A 20,451-nucleotide genomic window follows, 5' to 3' on the forward strand; every position below is an offset into this window, starting at 1 on the left:
ATTCATCGCGACCACTAACCTTGTGTAGTAATTATCAGAACAGCGAGTCGTTCTAATAGAGGTTATAAAGAAAGAAACGCACTTGAACGTCCTCGCGGTACATTAAATTTTTTCTCGTTATTCACTCATCCATCGTTATCCGACACACCGGGGCGATGACGATACCCTCCTGAGGATCTTTGTTCGTGGCGATTCTACAGGCAACAAGAGATCGTTGCACAATAAAACCCGCATGAGAGGCATTAGAAGTACGCGTTTCTATGCAGCGCCAGCAGTTTCCAGAACGAAATAAGTAAACTCGAGATTAACTCCTTTATCCGTTCCGATCCACCTTATCGATTCAACGCAACATCCAAAACAAAACGTCTTCTTCGACGAAAACAACAGGATTTCTTTATTATCATCTCAGTATTATGATATTGATTTAAAAATATGGCTAGAGATAAAACTCGATTTAATTTCGTCACATCGTAGTCGCGACACCGATTGAAGCATCTTCACAGCGTGAGATTTAGTTCTCGAGATGACAGATGTCGCGACATTCAATGTCACAGCAATGAAAGATACGACTTTATGTCAAATGAAAAGGAACCATTAAAGAAGAATGTTTTGATATGGAAAAGGAAGCGCATACTCTCTTCGCCTAATAGAACATTCGGATTGCCGTGAATAAGTTTCCATAAAATACACTGCAGACAATTTTGAAAAAGATGAACTAATATTCTGTGACACAATAATTCGATATATAAAATTTACGGCGAAATATGTGAATTACCTATTCGGCGAATTGAAACAAAGTAGCAAATATTCAATAGTCGATATAAAACAAATTACACATAGATTAAAAATGGCCTCGAAAAATGAATTTTGAATATCCTTTCTGTAGGAGTTATTTGTATCCATAATGATTTCGATACAGGAGTAAGGTTAGTAACATAGTGTTTCATTGATGATTCAAGATTCGATAGCACAGTTCAAATGCCGTTATAATTTATTATTTTACTCACTGCTGCACGAACAGGAATAGGGAAATTCATATTCTCATCCTGGCCTTGTTCTCATCGGTAAAGCGTTTCCAACAGATTCTGTCGCGATGTTAATTAATGTTTCGATTCTCACATACATAGAAATCGAACATTGATCGATAACTTGTGGGAAACAACTGATCTCGATCCTTAGCCCTCTGGTGGTTGCATCGTAGTTCGCAAAGGAGGTCGCCACGGTCTCACGTAGATATTTACGGTCCAATGACATTCCAATAATCGACGTTCCACTGTATCCCAATCCATCCAATTACAAAGTGCGAAAAGCGACTTTCGACGGTAATAGCGTCCAACTAACGGGCGATTAGCATCCCCGTGGCGCGTTAAGGGACAAGAAACGGTACCATTAAAAGGCGGACGGGCTATTAACATCGCGCTATCAATCGACCGTTCACAAAACAACTCTCTTTAACCTTCGCTCTTTCAAACGGACCCCTCTCGCCGCGCTTCTTCTCTCTCTGTCCCGTTCAGAAAATCGCATGCGTTCTTTTGCGCGCGTTCACCGTGGAGGGGGCAAGCAAAATGCACACGCGCTCGCACGTCCCGTCTAACCGCGGTCTCCCATTCATTCGCGTTGTGTAGTGTACAGTGCCATGTAAGTATAATAAATAAGAACGTTCGAGGACCCATTGTCCTGATTGTTTTCGATGGCCTCGTCGAAAACGACGAGGCATGTCGGCGGGGTGCACGCCACGGGGCACGCACACGCATACACGTCGATTTTCTTTCAGTTTCTTCCCCCCCCCCCCCTGCGCTCCTGTTCCTCCGTATACAACTCTGTCTTTCCTTTTCAGTTTCTCCTTCTGCGCTGCGCGCGCCTTCGTCACTAGCTGTTCGATTTTTTCCTGTATTTTTTCCCTTCGTTGTTTTGTTTCCGCAAAAGTCTCTTAAATACTCTTTTATAGCGGGAACGGACAGCAAAAAAGGAGCTCAGCAGGATCCCCAGAAGCCAGCCACGAAGCTGGATACTCGGTCACAGTAATACGCCGTGTACGTGTTCACCACCCGTGCACGAGTAGGTACTTGCAGCCTTTTCCTGGGTCGGTTAAGACGGCGTTCTGAAGCCTTCCGTGAGCTTCCAGTCCATCAAGCAACTGATCCCGCGCCCGGTACGGTTATATTATGCTCCTACGAGTGTTTTACCGTCGATCCTCGGCCTCGCCTCTCGATGATCCCTTTTCGGTGGATATATATCGATCGCTCTGGATAAAAAACGCTCGAGCAATTTTTGTCGATTTTGATCTGTGTTTTATCGCGGATCTTGAAATCGTTCTTTTCTTTACCTTTAATCGTCTAATGCTCGACGTTAAATCTATATATACTAATATAGAACTCAGGGCACAACTTTCTACTAATATTGATCTTTGATTAAGTTTAGACCGACATTTATTTCTAAAAAATTAATTTACGAATGAACAAATTTAGTTACACGTTATATTTTATAAATATGTTTATACACAATTTTGACTCATTTCTTTTCTCAATTCAGTACAAATTCGTAGCAGATGTACCCAAGTCAGGAGAATCGAGTACCGTGTACACCGACTTCGCAAAAATTGGCCCGCACTACCATGATTTCTTTTAGGTTTGTTTTTTCGTTTTATCTTTTATTTTACATTTAATTGTTCGCGCGATATCTTTGAGGTTAGGCTTAAATTGCAGCCACTGGCTATACGCTCGCCTCAACGCATTGCACTCGGTGTATAATATTTACGTTTTTTTTTATTCGTGCGACGAAGTTTATTACAATAATAATACATTTAATTTCGCACTTTCAGATTATATTTGGACAAAGAATCGTTCCCTCGTTAGTTGTACAGCTCGTAGAACGGTACACAGTGCGAAAGCGGAAATGTATTTTTAATCGTACCGAGGCGTTAAGGATACCGAAGAAAAAAGCGAAAAAGGACGGGCGCAAACGCGTTCTGCAAGGAATAGTAATATTAACATAAGACGACGATAAAGAACAAGCGAGAAAGGGCGAAAGAAAAGACTATATATAATTTAACGACGGAAAGCAAGGGGCCCCGGTGTCATTTTTTTCCCACCCCAGCATGGCCCGAGCACGATATGGGTGGGTTCGTTTCGCCAGCGTGCACCAGCCCCGCTGCATTACCGCGCGCGATAGCTACGTGGAAAATATAACGCGTATATAGGCAACCTTAGGTACCTACTCGTGTCACCCGTTCGGGCATTACGATGCCATTTCTGTGGCTATTATTATCCGGACTCAGATCTTAAATGCGTCTGCCGGATATTGCCTCTTCGTTCGTGCCGATAAAAATTTCCATGCAAATTATCGCGAGTTACGCCCACGACCTTTTCTCTCCCCACTGCTCGCTGCCTTACTGTCTTCTTTTTCGCCGTTCCGCCGTTTTATAATTTGATTCTAATTTGATGCCGCTATAACTTACTCGACGCGACGAATTCTGCGACAAACGCATCGATGATTTTCGATCGTTGAAATTAATGTACCATTCTAACACCGCGATAGAATTTGTTATTAAAGATACGCGGAAATGGAATCACGGAAGTTAACGTCTTCGAGTACTCGTTCGAATCATTACAGTATGTTCCATGAGAAGATGAATGTAAATAACCAAGTCACGTGATTTTGTTTAAATCCATTTCATCGACTCATGGAACATACTGTAACGATTTTCGAGTTTTCGTTTATTGCAAATAAAATAATTGATCCTTGAAGAGGTTACGTTCGTCTCGTCTAAAACAGTCTTACGAGCTTTAGATCGCGAACAACTTCTGCGAAAAATCAAGTTCCGAACAATTTGCGTAGCAATGTTTTAGAAAACGTTACTTCGCGTGATAAACGAGCGTGAGTCAGTTAAACAGTCTTCGTCATCGAAGAATTTAATTTCAGAGAGCAAGAATTTAATTTCGAACGAAGGGCGGTCGGAAAAGCTACGACTTTTCAATTAACCACACAATACTCGTTAGCCGAGATTATTATGGTAATTCCGTGTACGTCGTTACTCTGTATTCGTCGAATTAAACGGAGAATACACCGCGCGTAACCGACCGTCGGCCAATCAGTTAAGTCGAGTATTGTTTCGAACAAACACGCGAGCCGGGGGTACCCCCTAATCCTTGCAGCCTATCGAAAATCCATGATCGAAATATATCTACTCTGTCAAACGCATGCGTACCTAGATCGGGCTACCCTTTCGTCCGACAAGGATTTTTACGGCTTTCAATCCTGTCAGAATGAAGGACGTGTCGCCTCTGGATTTGCCATCGAAATCTTTGTTATGTACTTTGCCATAAATCAGGATGCGCTTCAATCGATGCCGTTATGATCGGATCAAATTGTGGAATATTAAACGAACGCCGTGTGTATTCCATCGTCGGGGTCGTTTCCTTACTAAATAATTGAAATCTTCCCCGTGAACTCCGTACATTAACGGAAAAGACGAGTAACAATTGACCAATTCTAATTAGTAGTCACGACATTAAAGATCGCTAATTATCGCGATACAATTTATCGTCGTAAATCAATTTAATTAAATTAGTCTACTTTCGTCCAATAATTGTCTCTGTTTAATTAATATCTTATCGCGTCTTAACAGTGACCCCGTTACCTAACCCCTAAACGCTCTACTAAAGGAAGAAGAGGAAGGATCTTCTCGGTTCTTGGTTATGTAGATTTTTGTCCGGCAAAATAGACGACCACTTCACTGGGTCACATTTCAAGAAACGAAACGGAAGAAACGCGGGTCGAGTCGAAAGGATATTAATGGTGGGAGGGCTTGACGTTACGTCTCCTCATTTCATGGCTGAGATTTCACCGTGGTTTTCAGCCCCTTGTCCCGGTGCGGGTCACGTGCCGTAACGTCGGATGGGAGAACTATCGTCCACGGTCGGTAACGTGGGATTACCGTGGCCAATAATTTCACGGGGTCGAATTTGTTTGATATACTATATCCATTGTGTGATCCATAGAAAGAGGCTTCCCACTCTCTATTGTGGCCACGACGGTCGAGGGGAGGAACGAAACAGAGATGGGGATACCGTGGAAAGGGAGCGAGTACGCAAGAGAGCGAGGGAGAGAGAGAGAGCAACAGGAACGCAAAAGGGTGGTTTCGTCAGACTCACAAGTGGCAGCTTTTAATCTCTTCCAGGGATAACTCAACTCGAGCCTGAATTGTGCCTCGTTACCAGCAGTTTAATTGCTTGTTAATGGATAATCGAAGTGTTTTACTGCTCGCTCGGGAATACTGACCATTGCTCTGCGGTGAAAACGCTCCACCTTGCCAGTATTTTGCAACTTCGACACCGACCGAATGAAAAGACCGCCAAGTAGCTAATTAACCCGTCGAACGATCGCCGATTTAACCATTCCAGTTAAGCGTGCATTCGTCCGACGAAGAAAATGCATTACAAAAACTCAAAGGATACAATTTAAACGTTTCTGTTTATCGCAATAAATTAGTGACAAAACCATTCGCTTTTCATCGAAATTAAACGTTAGCCGAATACATTTTTATACACTAGATGGATTCAGATCGACAGCTCCCTCTGCGATGAAACAGAAAACAACGGATCTCGTTAAAAAGAAACATCGTCCGATGGTGGAACGATTATAAACTCGGATTAAAATATCTTTCGTTCAACATGGCATCCGACTTAGTACTCCATTAATTTATAGTTGCCCGTTTAATCGCGATTAAATCTAATTTCATATAAAAACGATACGGTTTTTAGTTATAGCGCGTGCAGACACATCATATACGCGTATAGAAAGTTTATTTCAAAACGGTCGAAAATGTAATCCGTCAAAATTGTCAATTCGACTGAACACATAAAGTTACAAACACCACGGTAAGTAGATTGCACCAGCCTATATAACGGATGAGACACAGGTTGGGAGGTGCCGTGCTAATTGAACGATCAATCTTCATTAGAAAACGGCTTAATTACAGTACAAGCTCTCTTGGAAACTCCTCCGTCGTGACCATCTTTCCTTCACCTCCTTTCTTCCGGTGCCCTGGAAAGTTTAATAATTCCGAAACCTTGGCGAGATATAAATCACAGAAGGTCCTCTCTCGGCTGCGTTCTCCTTTCTTCCGTCTTTCTCTCCGCACTATGGCCATAATTCGAAAAACTTTGAAGGAACAAAAGTGAGGACTTTTGTTCCAAGTTTTAGTTCCCCGTCTCCCTGTCCCGTTGGTGGGGGCGCTGTGTTTGCGGAGCGACGCCCCGACAGTGTTTTGTTCGCTTTGTCTCTCTTCCTGTTAGGTATATAATGCCGTAACTGCCTGGGCCATCTCCGCGTACCTCCTTCGCGTCCAACCACGAAACGAAAGGTTCCGAGTTTCTCTCCCTCTAGCATTGCTTCTTAATCTCGCACCTCGTCTCTCCATCGCACATTTAACGTAAGGAGACGCGGTAAAGTACGCGAAGTACGCAAAATGTCGAGGGTCTTGCGGCGTTTTTGTTGGTGAAAGAAAGATAGGGGAACGGCACGGAGCACCGCCCACGCACACAGAAGAGAGCTCAGTGAACAAGTTCATTCCGATTCTTCTTTATACCCTTATGCGTGGCCACTACATTTTTGTTGTATGATTCGTTAACCGTTCGACCCTTTGTGACGACTTCATCAATGGTGCGCAGTTACAACGACGGGGTTTCGAGGTTATATTTCCAAAATCATTGAACTCGTTGCGTTCGAAGGCAAATCGTATCGATCGATCGATTTTTCGGGCAAACCTAAACATCGAGTTTTAGATCATTTGGTATCGAAGACTTTAATCATTTTCAACGAAATAAAAAATACATCTTCGATTGTAATAAAAGACGTATTATTTATTCCATTCGAAAAAAATTGTCTCATTGTAGCGAATGTTTAATTATTTGCGTAATTATTCCATTAAAATTGACAAAACGTTGGAAATCGTGACTATAATAGATCGCGTAACAATGATTACCAACACGGTTGGAAATAAAAGGTTAAGATTTACTTCCGAAAGTACAGTAGAATTTCGCACGCTACAAGGAGGTTATTTCCTGTGTCCATGGAAACGAATATCACGCTCGACGTTTAGGGAGAGAAAAAGAGAAATACGAGTAACCAGTATCCTTGTCGATCACGGCATCCCGTCTCTCTCGTATCTCTTTCCTTCTCGCAACAAGAGCGGTCCTCGATCATCCTCTATCTCTCATCAATGCATCCGGGGACTTCCGCGATTTCTGAATAGAAATCTCCATGGTGGCTGACAATGCAATACGTGGACAATTGCATAGTCTAATGGATCTGCCTCACATCATCGTAACTTATACGTACGTGTCGTTCGTGAAAACGATATCGACAACGTCCATTCCGCGTGTCTTCCTACCGTTCGCAAAAACGAGATCGACATTCTCTCTATGGCGGACGTGTCTTTCCGCTGTCATCATACTCTACTACGTCTCTCCCGTTCTTCTTCCTTGTGTCGTCGCGTCGTTTCGCCCGCCGAAAAACGAAAAAGGACGCACCGGTCGGTAAAAACGATCCTGTCGCGTCTGAGTGCCCTGCGTGTTCGAAGTGAAAATTATTCCGCGGTTTAGGCTGTGCCCCGCGTATCGCTTGCATCAATCAATACGATGCGTTCGTCGCGCGCGAATAAATTAATTAGGTCGGACCGTTCTCGCGTCTCTGATACGACGCGCGGTCTCGATACCGAGTTGATTAGACAAATTTCGATTGAATTCCGTGAGATTGGTTAACCGCGATCGGAAGTATTTTTAATCGAGTTGTGTAATACCCGGGTCCAACTAATTTTACCACGTTGGTATCCCTTATTGCAATAAGTCGCTCACTTTATTTCTGAGAAGCAGTATTATTAATCTTATTGAAATAGATTTATTTAATTTTTTGTTTTATCAAAATTCCTTTTCATTCTGTCTGTATTGAAGGTAATAAAAAATAGCAAACTTTGTAATACTATTTAAAATGTATTCAAATAATGATTTAGCGCAGAAAGTTTACCTGGAATTATTGTGTCATTTATTTATGCCTCTGGAAATTTCAGATACTTGAATGCATTCGGTAATCATGATGTACGAAGCTTACTGTAATCGTTGACAGAGGAATTAATCAAAACTGATACGAAGGACTTGTCGAGAACATAATCTACCCTTTCACGCGACATAAATAGACTAGGCTCGTTGACATTGGTCCTAACTTCCAAACTCCCGTACAATTCACACTGTAACTTAAAGGGGCCGTACGTTGGAAACGTATGATTTTTGGGATCGTGTTTATCAGAACTTTTTCGTTACATTAAAAGTCTAGAATACAACTACCAAGAGTTTGTGACTAGACTTCGGACTCCAACTAAGTTAGAATTGACTCTTAAATTTCCGATTCTCCGGTCAATCGTAAAAAATAATTATTCCAACGCCGTTCTAACCTACGAAACAACCCGAACAATTTCTCCGCCGATCGAAACTCCGTATTACCACGTATCGAGGAACCATTACCGGAGCTTCCATAAACAGAGGATCCTCGATCCCCTAATTAACCTAGTTCGCAGATCTCTGTCCGTGAAGTGAATCTTTGTTGCGTCCCAGTCTCGTGGAAGCGCGGGCGTGCGCGCGCGCGCGCGTGCACACAGTTCGAGGGTGAACACGGCACTGAATAAAAACCTTTTTACATGGGCACAGAAAAATAAAGAACGGTCGGGGGCGGGGGGGGGGGGGTAGGAACCAGAGTGGAAAGGAAGAAAAATCTCGGATTTCCTCGTTCGTCCGCGCCCTTGTCTTTCGCCCTCTCGAGTTTCCTGGATCGTTCTCACCACGCCCAGCAATTTGCCTTGTGCTACAACTTTGCGATCGATTATTCCTCGATTACGGTGTAACGAGATACCCGGACCGTACCGCGCGTACCCCCGTGTGCCATTGTTCGGACTGGAAACGCAACCGCGGGTCCGTTCCTTGCGTTAATGCGCCGCGCGTTACGCTGGGACCTGTCGTGAAACAATTATACCCGGTGTGCCTCACCGTTGCATTCATTTCAAATTACACAATGTGTCACCGCGGCCATTGTGAGCGCCGCGGGCTGATTGACAGAGAAAGGATACGGATAATCGGCCGGCACAATGGCCGCGCGGGGGTATCCCGGTTTTCTAAGGATTCCTCCTAGGAAGATTTCTGAATCAGTTTCGCGTCAAGACGTAATTTGGATCACAGATCTTGGGGATTTAGGGAACGTTTCCAGGCGGATCGAACGATCATCGAGGAGGAAGCGACGCATCTGTATTTTTACACGAGGAAAAAATGAACGTTGTATGGACCCTTCGGTGAACTTAAATGGAGGTGAATGGAGGCGTCCCGAAGTGATGAAATTTGCCACGAAATATGACCGAGTGATATATCTATCGGATTGTTCGGAAAATTATTTCGTTCTCCAAAATGGAGAATATATAATTTAATAAAATGTTTATACACCCTAAAAAAATCGTGTTTCATTTTCACCGAAAAAATAAAAAACGAAATGACTTTCCGAACAACCTAATATGTCCACAATAAGCGTAACAGTAATTTTAAGATAATCGGTCAATCTTGAGAAGGTCAGACGTAAAAATTTTGACAAACTTTGTAGTCACAAAACGTAACGAAACATTTTCCTCGATGGCTAGTTTGTACGATTATAAATTATCCTGTGTTTAAATTTAATCATGGAATCTTTTTTTCTTTCGTTAACAAGTCTAACTCGAATCTTAACTCGAAATAAACTTTGCACTTGCAAGGAGCTCCTCTGATCGTCCAAGGCGGCTCGACATCCGCGAAGATCGAACGGTTAGCGCTAAAAATCGACGCGATCGGTCCCGAGGGATGTTTTTTAACCGCAATGGGATTGTCATCCGGTGTCCTTTCAAACAATAACGAGATTACAATGACCAGTTCGAAATTCGCGGACAAAGCGGGTGTAGGCATGCTCAAATGGCACTTATAATGGCACTTATAAAAGGAACCGTGCCTAAGCGTACCTGTATCCCCCGCAGATACGCTCGGTGAACGTGGGTACGATTGCAAAACCCTTTCACCGATTGGATTCATTGTGCGGTTGATCCAGCACAACGCGTCCATTCTCGTCGATAACCACGGACCGGGATCGTGCAAAGCCACGCTTCGGGCACTTCTTCCACTTCCGATTATCCGTTACCATTTTTTTTTCCCCACCTCCCCTCCGTACAGATTGGCCGCTTTGATCCCACGAGAAGGTTTTTTCATCTCGGTTGGTAACCACCGCTGCCGAAAATTTAAAAACAAGAGTGTTCTTGGCTCGTTGTGACCCTTCTCGGTTACCCGAGTATCATCGTGTTCTTAAATCGGGAAGGACTCGCTTGTAGTTCAACTCGTGGGGCACAATCTGGATCTACTAGGTTGTTCGATAAGTTTTGTCCTTCGACTAGTACTATAATAGTCGTACGACTAGTACTATATCATTTGACTAGTACCATACTAGTCGTACGTCCAGTACTATATAATTCGACTAGTGCTATATCATTTGACTAGTACTATACTAATCGTACAACTATTGCTATATCATTCGACTAGTACTATATCATTCGACTAATACTATACTGGTCGTACAACTAGTACCATATCATTCGAGAAAACATATCGAACAACCTATTACATCGATTCTGTTCCGATTTATCGGACTAAAAAACTAGAAAAGCGCACAACACTCTTCGTCGAAAAGACTGGTGAATATCCGGGAGAAGATGGTCGCGGTATCCACGGAGCCATCGTGGCCGAAATTCGTGCCCCGAAAAGTCGGCGAACCGTGCGGAAAGATTCACGGATAAGAAGGGGGTCCGTTTTTGATCGCGTGCACCGGTTGAAATGAGGTGAAAACCCGGTCCCGGGTCTCCTCTCCGTATCACTTCGTTCCTTTGGCCGGGGATCGGGGTTCGAACAATTAGATTCGAACGAGGAAACCCCTTTGACGGCAATGCACCGCGATGAACACACGACGGACATATTAGTATAATAAGCGGTGGAGCCGTGTGTACAGATTGCGGGGACAACAAAGAGAACGTTAAGAGATAGAACCGTGAATAAAAAAGAAAAAAAAAAATAAAAGAGAAAAAAAAATGAAAAACGAACGAACCGGGGCTTCCCCGATTTTAATGTGTGCCCAGGTGCCCGGGAACCCGCCTCGATAAATTATTTCATATCCGTCGACCCAGTCTATCTTCGTGATCTCGAACATCGAACGGCTAATTAATCCGGAAAGAATTTACCAGATGATTATCCGAGGCCATTCTACCGCGCTCCGACCGCTTTTGAAACCGACGTTTAGTCACCGTGAGCGTGGAAACTTGCGGAGATATCTCAACCTACGAAATATACTCCGAGAAGTGTTCCATCGCTTGGAACGCCATCTTTGGAGTAAATTCATTCGGTGAAAGGGGAAAAATATACGCGTGTTATCGTCTTAGATCCATCGAGGGACTGTTTGGTGAGGTTTCCCTATCTTGGAAAATTTCCACTGTTGCCAGTGAGAAATTCAAATTTCAAAAATGTATGAGACATGCCTAGAGGTTTCGAAACCACCATTTAAAGCCACAGTCTTTTCCTTGGCGAGTGGTAGCTTCGAGGACAACCCCATCGTTATCATCCCTATCTAAAGATGTAGAGCTATGACAGTGACAAGAGTAACCAGGTGATGAGACATAAGACAATTTGGTGTGGAATCAACAAGACTCTAACCCCATTTAAAGCCACAGTCTCCTTCTTGGCAAGTGGTAGTCTCGAGGACAACCCCTATCACACGGTTATCATCCCTATCCAAAGATGTAAAGCTATGACAGTGACAACAGTAACCAGGTGATGAGACATAAGACAATTTGGTGCGGAGTCAACGAGACTATAACCCCATTTGAAGCCACAGTCTCCTTTTTGGCAAGTGGTAGTCTCGAGGACAACCCCTACCACACAGTTACTAGGTTGTTGAACAATCTATTATTATTCCTATCTAAATATGTAAACCAATGACAGTGACAACAGTAACCAGGTGATGAGACATAAGACAATTTGGTGCGGAGTCAACGAGACTATAACTCCATTTGAAGCCACAGTCTCCTTCTTGGCAAGTGGTAGTCTCGAGGACAACCCCTACCACACAGTTACTAGGTTGTTGAACAATCTATTATTATTCCTATCTAAATATGTAAACCAATGATAGTGACAACAGTAACCAGGTAGTGCGAGTGATAGCCTCGAGGACAACCCTATCACACAGTTAGCATCCCTATTCAAAGATGTAAAGCTATGACAGTGACAACAGTAACCAGATGATAGGACATAAGACAATTTGGTATGGACCAAAGACTTTAACGACATTTAAAGCCACAGTCTCCTCCCTGGCAAGTGGCAGTCTCGAGGACAACCCCTATCGCACAGTTACCATCCCTAACCAAATATATAAACCAGTGGCAGTGACAACAGTAATTAGACGATGTGAAGACCACCTAAGAGAATTTGTCACGAAGGCTACCATACTTTCAAACCGCAATTTAAAAAGCCAATCTTCTTCCGAAGATACAAGCTAACGTTACACAATCTTCTCCCCGACGAGTGATCGACGTTCAACGTCCCTATAAAGAATGCATAATCCCTACCCAAGGATGTAAAACCCCCATCGAAGTAGTAACCAATTAAAACGCTCCGTAAGGAACGACGCAACGCCCGGTAGATAACCCGGGTGGAACATCTCCAAACGCAAGGACATAGCGCTAGCTCCCGGTGATAAGAAACCTATAATCACTTTCAGCACCGAACAGCGGTACCGCCAATAACGAGGAAATTAAAAGGATCGTAATGACGATCGGTTCCAGGCGGAACGCTTATAGCTGGTGTCACGTCCCTCCGTCGTGGAATCCCCCGAGAGGGGGGGGACCTCCATTCTTCGCGGTGAAGAACGCGGGGATGAAGAATCTTTTACAGGGTTACCAAACACGTTTAAATGCGGTTTCCTTCGTGGGGGGGGGGGGGGGGGGGGGTATGCACACACGTTCCCCGCGTGTGCACGTCGGTGTGTCGAGGGCCGATTGGTCCGGGCTCGCACACGTACCCCGAAGGAAGGGAAAACGGAAAAACCGGCGTGAACGCGAGGGAGAGGGAAAGATGGTGGGCGTGGGAGGGGGGAGGGGGCGTACGGGGAGGCGGCGAGAGAGAACGAAGCGGCAGAGGAAGGGAATCCAATATAACTGCACACACGTTTATAGGGTCGATGGGAATATATTGGAGCGGATATTGAAATACTTGTTGGTAGTTTGAGTCGAAGGCGAGAGATGCCTTTCTCGATGCCATCTTGATTGCGCAATCGAGGCATCGGTCCACGAGTACAGAATTTAACGATAAAGATGGTACGGATTATAGAATCCTAGACGGGGAACCCCCTCCCCCCCCCCCCTCCCATCCCGCGTTTATCGCTCTCCCTCGCATCTCCTCGCTCTACGCTGTTTACGAGCGGATCGCACCGCACCGTCGAACGATGTTAAAAGATTCGCCCGGTTTTTGATATTATTATCAGAAGCTGGAAGAGGTGCAAAGTGTGCCGCGGTTAGTACGAACGGGTATCCGTGATACGTTCGGAATCGAGTAACTTTTTTAATTCAATTCCTTCGATTCGATCGGAATCGTGGTACCGATGTTCGACTTTAAGGTTAAGTTGGTAATAAAAAAAATTACATCTGTACACAGATTCGATCGGAATCGTGGTACCGGTGTTCGTTTTTAAGGTTAAGTTGTTAATAAAAAAAAATTACGTCTATGTACAATATCCCTTCCACGTTTCACCTTAACGTGGTTATAGATCGCGAGCGTGTTCGCAACTCCATTTTGAGACCGCGAACAACGTAAAAATTGTGCCTTGGAAACTCTCGGTACAACCTTTGATCTACTATTATTCTGTTGCACCTTTGGCCCCGGTACATCTTGCTCTTTTCTAATTAAAATTTCATCGAGAGCCCCCCATTGATCCGCCACGCGGTTGAATGCCGTGGAGCATGGAAATCTTCCATTCAATTTGCGTTGAAAAGAAATGTCCGTTCCCAATAAAAGAGGTTCCACGAACCGTTGTACACTATCGTTCCTCCTCGATTCTTTATAACATTTTATATCGTGTCTCTCCGCCGGATAAATAAATTAAGAAAAAGATAAACGATGCTCGACGTAGGTTTCACGGAATGGAGCAACGAAGAGATAAACTAAAGAAGAAAGGAGTACCTACTCGCCTAAAGGGGGTATCTCTTGAATCAAAAACATCGCTGTTTCACACTCTCTGCGCACCCTTCCCCAATCCTCTCCCATCGCGAAAGATATTCAATCTTTTGTACCCGGAGTGTATTTCGTGGACCGATGTCTTTGATTAAAATTATTATTTTTCCTTTTATTAAGAGAAGCATCGAGTTATTGACGCTGGTCTGAATTCACCCCCTTAGCGTGTAATAACTTCAAATTAGCGAGTGACGATGAATGAAAAATATTACACGGATAAAAGGTATTTCTTTTTTTCCAAAATTTCATAGATCGAAAGAGTAAAAACATTCTTGATTCGTGAGTTCAGACGCCTGCAGACAGGCAACCCGCGTACACGATGCAATTAATTTCTGTACGGAATGCTAAATTATCAGGTTCGAGTAATGCCTCATCTAATCTAGTTCGTTGAAAATGTGTACAAATTTTTCCTATAAAGTTCTTCGATAAAGACAATTTTTATCCGCCGCCAATCATTTGACGCACCGTTCTTCACGATTATCTGTGGACACCCTCTATATTGCTAAACAAAAAAGAATCAATCAACTTCCACTTGACGTTCAAGGAAATGGACAAACGCGCATGGTAAAGATTTAACACGAACCGGGTGCTCTTTAACAGTATCCGGCGCATAGGATTGGGGGAGGACGTTTTTGCATATTTCTACATAACAAAAACGAAGAGGATTAAGGGGGAAGATAGAATTCTCGAGCGCGAACGATTCTGTCGAACGGAAATGCAATTCGCGGCGGTGGCGGCGGTAGTCGAGTCTCAGCTCGAGTCGACAGATAGATAGAGTCAAGATTCAATTAGCTCTAGCTGTCAGCTGCATGATACTCGTCGATTCAATACACCTTTCCCGTTCGTGTGCCCCCGCACATGTTTCTATGCGCGTGTAGTGGGAGAAACGAACGTGCGCGAGCACAACGTTGCACGCCCGCGTGCGGTGATGTGCATGTGTTTGGTCGCGCGGATGCATTAGCAGTGTATACACGCGCGCATACCGAAAATTAACTCGGACGTACAAACGGTGAATTTTGGAAATGATTTTACCAGGAGTGCGAGAGTGTGCATAAATTTTCGACGAGCTCGATTTCACCAAATAATGAGTCCGACCATCTGTCGTAATAGAAGCATCGATGATATTCAAATTCCCAATTTGTCGTGTTCAAACGGTAAAAAGAATACCCTTTCCGATATAGGTTAGTTTGAACGGTGGCGCGTGCTAACCGATACAAAAGAAAAGTTACCAATCGCGTCGCAGTGTAACGATATTACATTTCGATATAAATCTATCAATCTAACCTAACTATGTCTTTCGATGCTCATCGTCGAGCGTCAATTTCATTGTCATTCACGTTGTTTACCGTCCTCGCGTCGTCTTCTAATTCTTATCGATATTGTCAAAGAAACGAAATGAAGAAAGAAAGAAAATTACACGAACGAAGTGTAGACAGTGTATCTTTCAGCATCAATCGTGCCCGATGAATTGAATTCGTTAATTTTCTCCGCGTGGTTTCAATTACCGCGAAGAACTCAGCACCCTTTTTATTCCGATTTTAATTTTCCTCGAACGACTGTTGATTTCAACATGGGCACGTGGTTAATATAACGTTTTAACATCGTTTTAATTGATCGCCCATTCATACGGGATTCAGGGCCGCTTTGAATGCGCGTTTCGAATACGTAAAAAAATACTGCGGAATTCTGTGGCGGCCGGTATGCGTGTAGGTGATGTAGGTATCACTTATCCGAAAGCAGGGCGATACCAACCATTTTCAATTTATTTCAAGAGCCTTTTCGTGGCGGAGAAAAGAAGGGTGCTACGACTACCGGCAGAGAGATACCTATTCAACGATCTTCGGCTTCTCCACCACCTTCGGACCACCTCTATTGCAGCGGTAACCAATAAACGTTTACGCAACCTGATATTAAGGTATTATAGTTATTTCGATAAAAATACCAACAGACGACGATTCTAATCTCTGGATCAATAGTTCGCGTCTACCGATCGAGAGTGACAATTCGGACACGTCGCGCGATCTATGATCAATGTGATTCACGATTTCGCGTAATACCTGCTTTACCCACTTTCACCGCGTCGATGATAATACAAATTACCTTCCGCGTATTTATTATTTATTTAGTAAAGAGAGTTCTTTTATTTTCATAGAAGTGGTACGTTTTGTTTTTCTCAGTTGTTCGCGATTACGTAGAACGTTTTTGGGTGAGTTTGCATTTTAACGCTGTTGGTAATTCATACTTTCCTCGGCAGAATTTCAACGTGAAAATCATTGTTGTTTTGTTTAAGCATTTTTTTTTTGCTTTTGCTGTTTCACTGAACGGTGGCGCGATTGGACTTTTCTTTCTTCGTGGAAAAACGTAGGAATGTTAAAAAGTGGCGTTCAAACGTAAAGTTGACTATTCCAGAAATTGAGTGGTATATTTCACTTCGATATACCTCGATCTACCTTCGTTAACCAAGTTAATGATACTCGTTTTTCGATAACATGATGAAATAACGGTTGAGTAGTTGCGCGCTTAAAAACCATTTCAAACGACGTGCTTAAAAACCTACCGATATTCGCCTCGTTAAATTTTCCACAAATGTGCTCTCAAAAAATACACAGAGAATATATGCTCGTAAAATTAACCCCCCCATGCAAGTATAAAGGCAGCAAGTTCGAGCAAAAAAAAAATGGTACGGGAAAAGAACCATTTTTTAGAAATATCCTCGTACAGATTTTATTTTATGTTTACGTTCATATAAACCGCAAGAACCTATGGGTAACGTAAAATAATACAACTTAAGAACGTTCGATCGTCTATGTAGATATACTGTTTGCAAACAATATATCGAAAAATAATAGTATTGTTTATGAGTAATTTTTTAAATGAACACGACCAAAAAATTTATAATTTATAATTTATATACTCAATTTTGCAAACAACTGTTCCGACGAATCAAACTTCTTTAATAGTTTCTTAACGACTTTTAATAAAACTACCTAGGTATCGAGTCGATCCGAATTCACGAATAAGTATTGAACTTGATCACATCTCTGCTTTCTGGTTCTTGCAGTAAAAATTGAAGTTTTAGGGACGTACGCATTAAACACGTATATAACAAACGCGGAGAAAGAAGGAGGGAGTGAGAGGGCGTTGCGGCCGCAGAATTATTGAACCCCATTGCAAATGTGAGAGAACAGCCGGGGGTATGGAAAGAGGAAAAGGGAGAGGGAGGCCGAGAGGAGACGTGGGAGGTGGATGGAAGCAAGAGAGTTGTAAAAATAACGCAGTTAATTAGCAGCAAACCACTTTAGCGAGCTCGAGCCCAGTGCACACACTGTAATAAGCAAAGAACAACTCACGGGCGAAAAACGCCCTCGAACGCGAGGCAACTGAAACGCGCCAAGGCCCAGACGAGCCTCTTTCCCTCTCTCCCTCGCGCTTTCCTTTCGTTTCTGTTTTGCTTCTCTCGTTCTTCCTTCTTCCCTCTTGCACTCTTCCCCATTACTCCGCCTCGCTCTTCGTTGCGTACTGTTTCCTCCTTTACCGGCTGCTCCGCCGAGTCAACCATAAATAACGAACGTTTTAACAATTTCGCTGTTGCGCGCTGCTGCCAAACTTATTGTGCAGACGAAAAAAACATGCTTCGTTGGAGGTCCATTTGTTTCGTGATTTTTTCGTTCTCAGTCCGTGGAGAATTAATTTTTCTCCGGCTAAATCTGATTTTTTTCACATGAACGACTGATGCAGAACACTTTAATTGCCGGTTGACCGTTTGCAGAGTTTAATGAAAACACGTCTTACATCTCAAAAGTGTCGATGTTATTCGTGTTTGCTTAACGCCCATGGTAATACAATGTAATGTAAAATTGTACGACAGATGTAATTTGTTTCGTTAGCCTCAACTCCCGAAATACTCTCTCCCCTTTAAAGGTTTTGTAAAAAATATTAATTTTTTTAAAATAAAATGTTCACCAACGATCGATATCCACAAAAATACAGAAAACGAAAATTTATTTATTCATCAAATGTTCGTAAATTAAATGAAAAATATCGTGTTATATATCGCACCGTAAAGATATATAGAAGGCAAAATAAAGTTTTCCTTAACAGAAAGAAAGAAATGCGAAGAGGCCAGATGTTAGGATCCATCGTACGTACAATCACGAAAGATAGAAACAGTTCGCTCAGAGAGGAGAACCCCTTCCGCGACTGCAACCCTCTTTCTGCCCTACGACAATGGTCCACCAGAAGAAATTGAATTGGCAACATCAGTAAACGATGCACGAGTTGCTCCCGCACCGCCGAAAAGAAGTAAAGAACGAGAAAGAGCAGAGTAAAGGAGAACAGCGCGTGGAAGGGGTTGACGAAAGAGGGTAAGAGAAGGAGAATAGAGTCGCGTTTCACGCCTCGTGGATTTCAAACCGTTTGAAATCCAGGTGGAAATAATACAACTTTGCGTTCCTTGTTAAAGATCAAAGGGAACTTACCCCAATCTCGATTTCGAGGTCCTCAGTTTCTCTTTCTCAGTCCCTCTCATTCTTTTTGATACATACAACTAGACGCACGACCCATGCAAGACAATCATATCCGTGCACTGTATTTATAATCATTTACAATAACTATTTATTTTTTTTCACATAACAAACGATTCCTTTGCTCACAATTTACAGATTTGAGATATTTTCGTCAAGGTTTATTCGCACGAAACGGTAAACTAGTATTGTTATGTTTGTATGTTTTATTGAGAAAATGAGACTAATATTTTACTTATTAAAGTACTTTTACAGTCTTATTTAAAAAACATTTATTAGAATACAATATACACTCAGGAGACTTGTACATACTTAGAGACTGCATACTTTCTTCGTTTCTCGATATAGCGCCATAGCTTGAACTGAAAATAGATAATTTCTTTAATAACTGGACATATTAACTAATTAATGCATGCTACAAATATTTTAATTCCATAATGTTCACTTTTCCTTATGAAATTCTAAACAAATTTGCAATTATGTAATCTTGACAGTATAAATATTATAAAAATAGAAAATTGTGTTCGATATGTAGCAACTGAATTTACATACTTCAATGTGTTATTATTTTCTTTTAAAAAATAAATCTGTTTAATGGATACAACTCTGGTACTTAAAACATATTAGTCACCTACCATAAGGATCAAATCTTGATATTTCCAGCTTATCAATTATTCTTTCTCTCTTAAGATAAATCCTGTGTCCACTTGCTACACTTTCTACCAACACTAAAACATATCTATAAAAAAAAAGACATAATATTCAATTGTTATACTTACTTTTTTGATGATCAGAGCCATCTTATAGCATGGGCATACTAGGCAATTGTCTAGAGGCCTAACAAGCTTATGAGCTTGATATATTAGGAATGAACAACAGTTTGCTCTACAACATACTTTTTTAATATTCAAATAATGATTATAGTGGAAATATCAATAAATATGTTTAATTTCATTAACTATTTACATTTTTATTCATGTGACTGATTGTGTAGATAAAAACCCTTAATGCTTTTGCTTTGTCCAGAGACATGTAATGTTGTTAAGACGGCTCTGGTTTATATACATAAAAAATGAATTGGTGTAAACAAAAATGAAAACACTCCAAAATGAATATTCTATTTACAAACTGACATGGCTTAATCAGTGTTATTAATTGAGAAATAAAGAAGTAATGATTGTCTAAACATTTTGCTCAATGTAAACTAACCTATCTCACACGTTTAAAAGTTTAAATTTAAACTATTATACACTAAATTACATATACTCACTTGCTTTTAACTTTTTTAAGCAATATATTCGTCAAGAACATGGTTTCAAATTATATTCGTCTAAGATTTGTTGTTTAAAAGAAATATGTTTTTACAGCACACACAACCAACAATTGGTGAAAAGAGGTTAAAGAATCAACTGTTATCAATAACATAGCGATCTGCTTTAGCATCAATGGGGTATGAAGAAAATATGATGTTACAAATTATTGATTGTAAATATACAACTTCATAAGTATGAAGAAGTTAGTTCATTACTATTTTCAATATTAAATCAATCATTCACAACATTATGTTGATTATTAATCTGTAGTAATAATAGAATCGT

The 20,451-nt window shown here is 41.9% G+C and overlaps 1 protein-coding gene and 1 long non-coding RNA gene across 4 annotated transcripts in view; one reads left to right on the forward strand and one right to left on the reverse strand.

Annotated features, from left to right (window-relative positions):
• The window catches only part of Mrpl33 (mitochondrial ribosomal protein L33), a 41,449-nt gene extending 21,072 nt beyond the window's left edge, over nucleotides 1-20,377 (reverse strand). Inside the window, exons 1-4 of one of the 3 annotated variants that reach the window (XM_076315361.1) lie at nucleotides 20,124-20,377; nucleotides 19,489-19,592; nucleotides 19,166-19,215; nucleotides 17,850-17,868 (exon numbers count right to left, since the gene is read on the reverse strand). In XM_076315361.1, coding sequence (XP_076171476.1) covers nucleotides 19,166-19,215; nucleotides 19,489-19,592; nucleotides 20,124-20,164 — 195 coding nt within the window. In that variant the 5' untranslated portion in view covers nucleotides 20,165-20,377 and the 3' untranslated portion in view covers nucleotides 17,850-17,868. Of the gene's footprint in view, nucleotides 1-17,849; nucleotides 17,869-19,041; nucleotides 19,216-19,488; nucleotides 19,593-20,123 lie in introns of those variants that run through there. The other 2 variants (XM_076315362.1, XM_076315360.1) reach the window with 2 other exon arrangements.
• LOC143148554 (uncharacterized) lies at nucleotides 1,515-2,974 on the forward strand. Its single transcript, XR_012992517.1, has 4 exons — nucleotides 1,515-1,638; nucleotides 1,949-2,152; nucleotides 2,533-2,628; nucleotides 2,822-2,974. It is a non-coding gene; the product is annotated as an uncharacterized LOC143148554 (long non-coding RNA).
• Nucleotides 20,378-20,451: the final 74 nt, after the last annotated feature.

Source organism: Ptiloglossa arizonensis, chromosome 6 (assembly GCF_051014685.1).
Source record: "Ptiloglossa arizonensis isolate GNS036 chromosome 6, iyPtiAriz1_principal, whole genome shotgun sequence".
NCBI lineage: Eukaryota > Metazoa > Arthropoda > Insecta > Hymenoptera > Colletidae > Ptiloglossa > Ptiloglossa arizonensis.